This window comes from Adiantum capillus-veneris, chromosome 3, assembly GCF_014529385.1.
Source record: "Adiantum capillus-veneris isolate H3 chromosome 3, ASM1452938v2, whole genome shotgun sequence".
In the NCBI taxonomy this organism is placed as follows: domain Eukaryota; kingdom Viridiplantae; phylum Streptophyta; class Polypodiopsida; order Polypodiales; family Pteridaceae; genus Adiantum; species Adiantum capillus-veneris.
The window spans coordinates 91,904,520-91,916,107 of NC_140933.1; the positions used below are offsets into that span (position 1 = coordinate 91,904,520).

An 11,588-nucleotide genomic window follows, 5' to 3' on the forward strand; every position below is an offset into this window, starting at 1 on the left:
AACCCTCCTCCGAAGGCCCCACTCTCATCGGCGAGAGTGGTCTACTTATTGATTGCACAAAGTGGTACAATGACGATGTAATGGACTGATGCAACCTGGGACTATGCCGACGACGACGACGACTTTAGGGCTGAAATCTGTGATCTTCTATCTGCTGAAAATCTACAAATCTTTGGGCTGTTTTGGGTGGCTGAAAATGACTGTTTTGGCTGCGTGTTTATGGCTGAAAATGGGGGTTCTTCTACATCCAACTAGGGATGAATCTGCTGCTATGGATACTGCTGAAAAACGCTGCTGTTCTGCTGTCACTAAGGCTGAAAATGAAAATGCTGGTCTGGCATGCCAGCTGTGGGGGAGCAGGAGAGAGAGCCCACTTGCTGTCCTATGCAATGAGAGTGAAGGAGAAGGGGAGATTGGCGCAGAAAGAGCACACGCAGAGAAAACGTGAGAGAGAGAGAGAGCTCGTTGGATTTTTGGGAAAAGCCACGCTCTTGTTTTTGGGCTTCACATTTGAGTATATGAGTAAGTGACTAGGGGGCCATTCACACTTGGGCCCCCTCACTTATAAGTCTTTTTAACTTATAAGTTATAAGTACAAGGCACTAAGGCCTTTATTCCCTAACAACCTCCCACCTAAAGGCAATGTACCTTGGGAGATCAAAGAATCAGCTAACTATGATACAACAACTGATCATGCACTTACTCATCCAACACCCATCATCTGACGGCAATATGCAAACCGCTCTGCTGGAAGACTCTTGGTCAAAAGATCTGCAGAATTGTCATCTGTGTGCACCTTGACAAGTGTAATGCTCTTGTCATCAAGCACACTCCTGATAAAATGATACTTCACCTCTATGTGCTTTGTCTTGGCATGAAAAACAGGATTCCTTGCAAGCATAATAGCACTTTGACTATCACAGTGTAGCACAGGAACCGGTGACTTAATGCCAAGCTCTTCTACCAAACGCATGAGCCACAAAGCTTCTTTGCATGCCTCAGTGGCAGCCACATACTCAGCCTCAGTGGTAGATAAAGCAACACATTTTTGCAGTCTAGAAATCCAAGAAACTGCACCTCCTGTGAATGTAAACACATATCCAGAGGTAGACTTCCTGCAATCTGGATGTCCAGCAAAATCTGCATCTGTAAAACCATGCACAGATGTCTCACTCTTCCCAAAACAAATGCACAAGTCTTTAGTGCCTTTCAAGTATCTCAAGATACACTTCACTGCTTCCCAATGCTTTTTGCCAGGATTGCTCATGTACCTGCTTACCACTCCCACCGCAAATGCAATGTCCGGACGTGTAGCAACCATAGCATACATCAAACTGCCAACGGCTGATGCATAAGGAATCTTGGCCATTTCAGCCCGCATATCATCTGTGTTTGGGCAGTCATGTGCAGTCAGTTTTACATATGGAGGCAGCGGAGTACCAAGTGCCTTTCCCCCATCCATATGAAAACGATGTAGCACCTTATTAACATAATCTCGTTGAGATAGATACAGACGCCTGTTGAGTCTATCTCGAGAGATACGCATGCCCAAAATATGATTAGCATTACCAAGATCCTTCATGTCAAAGCGATGCTTTAAGCTTTGCTGTAGTGCATCCAACTCCGTGACATTGTTACCCGCAATAAGCATGTCATCAACATACAAAATCAGCAATAGAAGAGATCCATCACTTGCCGTTTTGATATACAAACAGTGATCAGAATTACTTCTTTTGTATCCTTGAGACCTCATGAATGTATCAAACTTGTGATACCATGCACGGGGAGACTGTTTCAAACCATACAAGCTCTTCAAGAGTCTACATACTTTCTTCTCTTGCCCCTTTGACACAAAACCTGCTGGCTGCATCATATAGATCATCTCAAGCAAATCACCATGCAAAAACGCTGTTTTGACATCCATTTGCTTTAACTCCATATCTTCAGAAGCAACCAGGCCTAAAACAAGACGTAATGTGGCAAGCTTTACAACAGGAGAAAAAATTTCATCAAAATCAACACCATGCTTTTGTTTGTACCCTTTAGCAACCAAACGTGCCTTGTACTTAGAAGAAGCATCAGATGTGACCTTGGTCTTGTAAACCCATTTACATGGCAGAGCCTTATGCCCTTTAGGCAAATCAACCAAGTCCCATGTATGGTTTTTCTCCAAAGACTGCATTTCCGAAACCATTGCTTTGAACCATTTCTTACTGTCTTCCCGTTGCATAGCCTCTTTATAGCAAGACGGCTCACCACAATCAGTAAGCATGACATAGTCCAAAGACGGTTCATATCTATTGGGGGGCCTTGTCACCCGAGTAGACCTACGCACACACCCAATGATCCATAACAGGTGGATTTTCAGCCTGTAAACCATCAAAAACAGCAGGCTGTTCAGCCGGTTGCATCGCAACAACGGGCGGTCTAGGAGCATCAACCTGTTCCCCTACCTGTGGTGCATCAATGGCAACTTGTTGGGGCTGATTTTCAGCAGCTAATGGCTGATTTTCAGCACCATTTTCAGCATGTAAAGGCTGCTGAACATTGGGCCTTCTTTGCTGTCCATATGTAACATCTTCACGAAAAACAACCCGGCGCACTTCCTCGACCTTTGTGGGCTGTTTGTGCATGCAATTCTCATTGAAGATGACATCATTGCTGCGTATGATTTTCCGTAATGCGGGATCCCATAATCTATACCCCATTTCACCATCCTCACCATATCCTAGGAAAATGCATTTATGAGACTTTGGTTCTAGTTTGGTGCGCAGTTCACTCCGGATGTGAACATAGGCCTCACAACCAAACACTCTTAAATGTGCATATGAGGGTGGCTTGCCAGACCACACCTCCTCAGGCACCTTTCCACCCAAAGCCTTGCTAGGTGAGCGATTAATCAAGTGAATAGCTGTTTGCACAGCTTCTGCCCAAAAACCATGAGGTAATGCAGCATGTGACAGCATACTCCGAACTTTCTCTTGGATAGTCCGGTTCAACCTCTCTGCAACTCCATTCTGAGAGGGATTAAAAGGAGCCGTGAGCTCTCTTTTAATACCTTTAGTAGCACAAAAGTCAATAAATGCTTTTGATACATACTCCCCCCCATTGTCTGAGCGCAAAGACCTAAGCTTCTTGTCAGTTTGATTCTCAACAAACGCAAGAAACTTCTTGAAAGTATCCAAAACATCGCTTTTAGCACGTATTGGATACACCCACACCTTACGTGTAGCATCATCGATAAACGAGACAAAATATTTCTTTCCCCCTAAGGACAACTGTGGCATTTCACATACATCGGAATGCACTAAGTCTAACCTGTCAGACTTCAAAGAGAGAGACCTTTTGTGCGGTGTTTGATTGTGCTTACCATAAATACAGTGCTCACAATGAGAAAAATCAGCATACCTCAAACACGGCAAATAACCACAACGAGACAGAGTTTCCATTCCTCTTTTACTCATGTGTCCTAACCGGCCATGCCACAAAGAAACACTTGGCTGCTCGGTTACGGCGACAACATGGTCACGCACACTAGATACATGCAAAGGATACAAAGTGTCCGATTTACAACCTTTGGCTACAATCCGGGCCCCTTTACAAATTTTCCACTTGCTATCACCAAAAGTGGTGTGATAGCCTGCATCATCTAGCTGCCCTGTACTAATCAAACTCTTCTTGAGTTGTGGCACATGACGCACTTTGTGCAAAACAAAAGTCATACCATCAGCAAAGGAAAACTGGACACTGCCAATACCTGCAATGTCACATGCATAGTTATTTCCCAAATAAACAGTGCCCTGCACCTCACCTGAGTACTGTGTAAACCAATCCCTATGAGGTGTTACATGAAAGGAGGCACCTGAATCAAGAATCCAAGTATGCATGTCCACATCAGAACCCATAGCAAGGATATGTGCATCCACAGAAGAGGCATTGAGTACATCAGTGCTGCTGTCACTGTCACAACTACTAGTAACATTGATTTCCTCAATCAACACAGTGCTCTTCTTGGCATTTCCCTTGTCCTTTGCATCAGTTTCAGCACCCTTGTTCTTCTCTTTCTTCCACTCATAGCATTCCCGTTTATAATGCCCTTTCTTTCCACAATGATGACACACAACATCTTTCCTACGAGATTTGCTGCGTGCCCTGTCCTTACTGGCAGATTTCTCCCTCTGTTGGGACCTGCCTCTCAAGTGCAATGCATTAGAAGACCCACCTGTGGTGTTCTTCCTGTTCATCTCTTCCATCAAGAGAGAACTCTCTACATCTGCATACTTAAGTGACGCACTTGAGTTACTAAGAGCTGTCCGGAATACATCCCAACTCTCGGGCAATGTGCATAGCAGAAAAGTAGCTTTGAACTCCTCATCAATCGTGAATTTCAGCTCTGTCAGTTGGCTGAAAATAGAATTGAATTCATTGAGGTGCACTGATATGTGCGTGCCCTCCTTCATGCGGAGATCCATAAGCTTCTTAAGCCAATACACTTTACTGGCAGCACTCTGCTGTGCATACAACTCGTCTAAACGCTTCCACATGCCCCATGCTGTCTGCTCATTCTCTACATTGAAGATTAAATTGTCAGACACCGAAAGCATGATCGTGGAACGAGCCAACTCGTCCACTTCTTCCCATTCTTCAACCTCCATATCAACCGGTTTCACACCCTGTAACTTAATAGGTTTCGCCTGTTTCTTCTGCAACATCACATTATAACATTGCTTCTTCCATATAGCAAAGTTATGGGCACCTTCAAGCTTACGAATGTGCAACAAATTGCCACTTTCACTGCTAGAAGCCATTCTGAGTGATTGCAAACACTGAAACCCTGTTTTGCCGACCTAAACACGCCCAAATGTGCGCAATCGGGCAAAAAACAGCTTGCTGTTACAGAAAAACAGCGAGCAAATTTCACGCAAAATCACCCCAAAACGGCGTACATTCACTGCCAAACCCTTACCAAAGGTTTCCACAAGGTGTATACATCATTTGCTTGCTGAAATTCCCTGTTTTAGGGCAAAAATCAGACCTGTAAACACCTGTTTTGTTGAATTTTCAGAACCTCGTTGGTGGAAACACCTGTAAGATTGACGTGTGAGACTTGCCCTACTGAAATTGCATCAAATTGACCCCGAAATTGGTCAATTTTAGCAGAAATAGGCTGTTGTTCGCCAGTTTTTGAAACCCTAATTTTGGGGAAACTGTCACCGGAGGTTGATTCTACACGGTGAGAGGATCCCTTCGCGACAGAGTTGATCGAAAACGGTTGAATATCCTTCCCGCAGCGAGCAAAAACAGAATTCTGATCTGTGTTGCGAAGATGGCTCTCTTGGAAACCCTAAAGCTCTGATACCATGTGTGGGGGAGCAGGAGAGAGAGCCCACTTGCTGTCCTATGCAATGAGAGTGAAGGAGAAGGGGAGATTGGCGCAGAAAGAGCACACGCAGAGAAAACGTGAGAGAGAGAGAGAGCTCGTTGGATTTTTGGGAAAAGCCACGCTCTTGTTTTTGGGCTTCACATTTGAGTATATGAGTAAGTGACTAGGGGGCCATTCACACTTGGGCCCCCTCACTTATAAGTCTTTTTAACTTATAAGTTATAAGTACAAGGCACTAAGGCCTTTATTCCCTAACACCAGCGTTAGTAAAAAATACTGAAATCTGCAATTGGTCTGGCGATCAAAAACGCAAGTGTTGGGGCTGTTGAAGGGATGGAAAACGCCAAGGGCTGGTTTCTGTCGGCGAGGCTTTGCTTGGGAAAAACGCCAATCTGCTGTGAGAGATGGCACTAGCAAAAACGTTGGCGGAAGGGGGGAGGTCTCACCAAGGGAGGCTTGGAGAGGGTCTTGTTGAGAGAGGGGGAGCACCTGCTGCTTGGGGGCCTGTTGTGCTCCTTGCTCATCTGTCCAAGAGTGCTAACTTGGGTTTGCTTATATATTAACTTAGCAAAATTGCCCTACTTACTTTTGTTGGAAAGTCACTTAAAGTCACTTAAATTAATAAGTGAAAAACGTCAAAAATAGGAAAAATAGGCTAAATGCACTGGAAAAATCCCCTCACTGATTCTAATGGATTTTGATGGGAATATTGATGAGTATATTGTGTGCAACCCACTCTCGTCGGCGAGAGTGGTCTACTTATTGATTGCACAAAGTGGTACAATGACGATGTAATGGACTGATGCAACGTGGGACTATGCTGATGACGACGACGGTGATGACGACGACGACTTTAGGGCTGAAATCTGTGATCTTCTATCTGCTGAAAATCTGCAAATCTTTGGGTTGTTTTGGGTGGCTGAAAATGACTGTTTTGGCTGCGTTTTTATGGCTGAAGATGGGGGTTCTTCTGCATCCAACTAGGGATGAATCTGCTGCTATGGATACTGCTGAAAAACGCTGCTGTTCTGCTGTCTCTAAGGCTGAAAATGAAAACGCTGGTCTGGCATGCCAGCGTTAGTAAAAAATACTGAAATCTGCAATTGGTCTGGCGATCAAAAACGCAAGTGTTGGGGCTGTTGAAGGGATGGAAAACGCCAAGGGCTGGTTTTTGTCGGCGAGGCTTTGCTTGGGAAAAACACCAATCTGCTGCGAGAGATGGCACTAGCAAAAACGTTGGCTGAAGGGGGGAGGTCTCACCAAGGGAGGCTTGGAGAGGGTCTTGTTGAGAGAGAGGGAGCACCTGCTGCTTGGGGGCCTGTTGTGCTCCTTGCTCATCTGCCCAAGAGTGCTAACTTGGGTTTGCTTATATATTAACTTAGCAAAATTTCCCTACTTACTTTTGTTGGAAAGTCACTTAAAGTCACTTAAATTAATAAGTGAAAAACGTCAAAAATAGGGAAAATAGGCTAAATGCACTGGAAAAATCCCCTAACTGATTCTAATGGATTTTGATGGGAATATGGATGAGCATATTGTGTGCAACCAGAGGATATGCATCTATGCTAAGTGACTGGGCATGCACGGTCTACGAATAGACTCACAAAAGTGCCAGATCACTTCTAATCTAGACTGACTGGACTGACTGAACCTTGATCATGCTGTAGCTTGTCCACGGACACATAGGGTTGGATGTGTCACATGACGAGGTGGGGGGGACTGAGGAGGAGGGGGGAAACTCGGGGGGGCTGTCGAGGGTGAAGCTGAGGTGGGGGCTAGAGTAGGGACCTCGTTCTGCTCAAGAGGACCGAATCAGTTCCCCGTGGGAACCCACTACCGCTGGGTAGGCGCCTGAGGACCACTCTGAGTGTCAGGCTGTCGTTGTGGCCCCCGCCGTCGTCGACCACGAACCTACTGCCATCGCCCTGTCTGTCTGCTCTATGTCTCTGCCTGTGGCTGCTAACCAGCCCTTGAAGGCTGGGGTTGGGCCTGTGGTGTAGGTCGAGGCCTCCTCCGTGGACAGGCCTTCGCAAGATGGCCCATCTGTCGACAAATGAAGCACTGATTCGGGAGGCCCGAATACTCCACGCTCTGTCTAAACCAACCCCCACTCACCCGAGGAAGTAGGATGACCTTCGGGAGAGTGTGAGTGTCCCTAACCAGAACGCGAACTGAGGGAATGCCGGCCGCCTTGGCAGCTACTGAGGCTGTCGTGCGAGGTGTCTCCAGGACAGTCCCAATCGCTAAGCCTATCCTGGACAAAAGTGGTAGGTACTCCCTCCGCTAACCAAGAAAGCAGATGAAGATGGAAATGTCTGCCTCCTCTACCAGAACATCTGAAGCAGGGTCAAAACCATGTCTCCACTGTCAAAAGTGGGCTCGAACTGCTCGGATGGTCAAGGGGCTCATGGCGATGACCTTGCATGCCATCTCGGAGGTCTCAAACTCGATGTGATAGTAGCCTCGTCCGAGGATCTGAACATCCAAGATCTTGCCCACCTCTGCGAGAAGGCGGGCCTGCAGAAGATCACGCAGCTCTCCTCTGTTGGGTCTAGTGCCGAGAATCTTGCAGATGACGGAGGTCGCCTGGAGGCGCTCCACCTTGGCTGCGAGGCTCGCTTGCTCTTCGCGGTGAAAGAGCAAGTCTGATGGTGGGCTCTACAGAGTCGGGCAAGGGGGATTCTGAGGAGTCCCTTTGGGGCGGAGCATGAGCCTCCATTTGTGTCTGCTGCTGTGTAGGAGAGGGGGACGTGAAGACAAACACCTGAGAACTCGGCGAGTAAAGTCCCAACGAAAACTCTACTGCAGGGCTGAACAAGTGAGGCCTTCCGGGGTGGGGGGTGGAGAAGGAGGGCTGCGGCAGCAGGATGGGGGGGGAGTGGGCTGGCGGAAACGGGCTGGGGCAGCAAGGGCAAAGGACTGGGGCAGCGGGATGGAGGGGGGGGGAGCGGGCTGGCGCGCGAAAACGGGCTGGGGCAGCGGGATGGGGGGGAGCAGGCTGGCGCGCAAGGGCAGGCCGAGGCAGCGGGATGGAGGGGGAGCGGGCAGCGCGCGAGGGCAAAGGGCGAGGGGGAGGGGGCAGGCGCGAGGGTGCACACTGCAGGGCAGGGGAGAAGCTACGCGAGGGGGGGGAGGGACAGCGATGGCGAGGGGGGAAGCGCACAGCAACAGCGAGCCAATCTTGTGATGTAGTACCCAGATATTGTATTAGATCCACCAAGATTGTAATCAGTTTGGTCTCATAGGTGATTTTGGCCTTGACGTTTAATATAACATTCTGAGTGTAGACATTTTTTGGTGCATTTTTTGAGAGTTTATTCCCTTGTAATATTTATTCCCAGTTGGGGATGTCAAAAATTCTTTGTACTCGCATAGACCATTTGTCAACAGAATAATGGCACTGGTTTCATTTTATGGCATTTTTAAATTTTACTTTTTACAGCAATAATATTCCCAGTTGAAGATGTAAAAAAAGTTCTTCGTACTCTTAAGCTGCATAAGTATTTTGTCAACGGAATAATGGCACCTGGTTTAATTTTATGCCATGTTTACATTTTACAGCAACAATGACGAAAATTATCAAGGAAATGTTACCACGACATGTACGAGTGGCTAGAGATGCTCAGGACCTCCTCGTTGAATGCTGCGTCGGTATATGGAAAGGCCATATTATCTTTGTGGGAGTACGGTTTAGGAAAAAATGCCTAACTTTTTCTACTGATTTTTTGGTTGTTATCATGGAGAGAGCTTGAGTTTATCACCTCACATTTTACAGAATTTATCAACCTTATTTCATCGGAATCGAATGAGATTTGCAGCAGGGAGGACAAACGAACAATAGCACCAGAACATGTGATGAAGGCTTTAGAGGTGAGTAATTCTTGGACTATTTTTGAGCTCCAAATGTCATATGTATAAAGTATATAATGTACACATACATCTGTGTATACATACATATAATGTTCATAGCAGCTTACTTTCAGAGTATGTAGGTGACTTCCAACTTGTTTTCATGGATTGCTAAGTAGATGCTTTTGAAGAAAATGAAATTGAGTATGTAGCTTACAATTTTTTGGTGAAGCTTTTTCTGGTGTTTTATAGTTTCCATTAGCTTACACTTACCATGATTGTATTGGAAAAAGCTAAGCTAAAACGTTTCCCCAAGTGGTGCCCCTTTTTCCATGATTGTATTGGAAAAAGCTGAGTTAAAACGTTTTCCCAAGTGGTGGACCTTTTTCTTTATCAACGTTATCTATAGACCTTTGTTTGCAAAGTTTGAAGTGGTAAGGCGACACCTTCCAAGCCTTGGCTCTTAGCAGGAGCTTACAATTATGCAATTTCTGGCATAGGCATTGAGGGTGTGTTATTTATGCTAGGTTTGAGGTTCTATACGTTCTATACAAGGGTTCTTAAAATTTGTGTTATGACCATTACTTAACCTTATTTTCTATTTTTCAGAGAATGAATTTGGTACATTTTAATTATTCTATCTCAAACAGGTGCTCGGGTTTGGAGATTACCTAGAAGAAGTCCACTTGGCCCTTGAAGAGCACAGGAGAGAGGCTCTGGTACTTTTTTTGCTCTCGTGTTGGAGGGAGTGAGCACAAAACAACTAGTTTTACTCCCACTGCTGGGCACCGATTATGCACTTTTTAGTCAATCTACACGAGGAAAATGATGTTTCATGCACATGCACTGTGCACACAAGTATTTCTTTGTGTTTATGTAAATGTGTGTGTGTGTGTGTGTGTGTGTGTGTGTGTGTGTGTACATACCGCCCTATGTTAGTATCGCCACTTAAGCACGCTATGTTCTGGTGAAATGTTCAATGTGCAGGATTCTCCCAAGAGTAGTGGCAGATGGGGTAAAGATGGAATGGGGATGACAGAGGAAGAAGCAGTTGCAGAGCAGCAAAGGATGTTTGCCGAGGCGCGTGAACGTATGTTAAGCGGAAGCTTACCAACTCCCAAGCAAGAGGGAGATCAAGCTTGACTAAACCATTCGCTGGATAGGACAGCCCCTCTGTTGGGAAGGTCTTGGTTGTTGCTACTGTAAGGGTAGGACAATTCTTGGGACTCTTGATAGGTTTAGAATCATGTAATGTAATAATTCATTCGTCCCACCTTACAAATTAGGATCGTTAACCTCTGTGGCAAAAAGTTGAAATATATGTCCTGAGTGCTGCAATTCTTTTTATGGTGACCAGTTAAAGCTGTGGATATAAAGAGGCTAAAGAGATGAAGCCCGCCAATTCTCTGAGGGGCTTTAAGATGAATCCAAAGCTCTACGTAGGATTCCTTCTAAAATCGTGTCGCAAAAAAAAAAAAAAAAACTCCCTTATGAATAGTTGGATTGCAATGAATGAGTGAGTAGCATCTACACACATGAAGAGCCTTTTCATAACTGGCTATTCATAGAATATGAAAAACTTTTTGACTCACAATCCTTCATTTCTTGGGATATGGCCGACCAAGATTCGTCCGGTCATCTTTGCCTACTCTCTTGGTTGAGCATTCATTGTAACAATTGGCTTGAAAGAAATCGTCCTTCAATTCGTTGATCTTGTAGCAAAGAGACACTATTGAGGGTTTGTCCAGTGATGAGTACCCCTTGTGCGAGTTGATGCTGGCTAGCCACATATCTTTGATTTTTTTTGTTTGGAAGATAAAATCAAGCTGGGTGTTGTATTTGGTTACTAAATCTTTCACCTATAAGTTTGGCATTTTACTTTCTGTATTTTCTTCTTAACAGCCTAGCAATAGAAAGCAACAGCTCTCTCTCATTCTAGTTGTTGTAGATGTAATGTGTGAATCCTCTCTTCATGCTTCCTAGAATGAGATCCCTAGAACCTACGCAACCACCTCGAAGTATCAAGCTCCACTTGCATGGACAACACAATTTCTTTACCATGAACTTATTGAAAAGACATGGGTAGTTTCTCATCCATCAATGTTAGCTCCCTCGACATCGTGGTGTTGTCAGGCACATTCCTTATATAAGTTCCTCTTGTTATACGCTGACTATAATTTCAAGTAGTAATTATTATCTTGTCCAAAATAATATTTTCTTACTCATCTATGATGATGTGAGTAGGGATGTCATAACTGTCATCCACGCTATGCATTATAAAGGTGATAATCTTGTTTGGATAAGGTAAGGTAACTTCTTGGTAGGTATGTAGTAGTGATTAATTCTAGCTTACAAT

At 45.2% G+C, this 11,588-nt stretch overlaps 1 protein-coding gene across 6 annotated transcripts in view; it reads left to right on the top strand.

Annotated features, from left to right (window-relative positions):
- LOC147461301 (protein Dr1 homolog) overlaps positions 1-10,937 on the top strand; it is a 70,076-nt gene extending 59,139 nt beyond the window's left edge. For 5 of the 6 annotated variants that reach the window (XM_086508872.1, XM_086508877.1, XM_086508874.1 and 2 more), the window contains 4 exons: positions 8,945-9,034; positions 9,159-9,253; positions 9,883-9,951; positions 10,220-10,937. In XM_086508872.1, coding sequence (XP_086364998.1) covers positions 8,945-9,034; positions 9,159-9,253; positions 9,883-9,951; positions 10,220-10,375 — 410 coding nt within the window. In that variant the 3' untranslated portion in view covers positions 10,376-10,937. Of the gene's footprint in view, positions 1-8,944; positions 9,067-9,158; positions 9,254-9,882; positions 9,952-10,219 lie in introns of those variants that run through there. The other variant, XM_086508876.1, reaches the window with a different exon arrangement.
- The last annotated feature ends 651 nt before the right edge of the window (positions 10,938-11,588 follow it).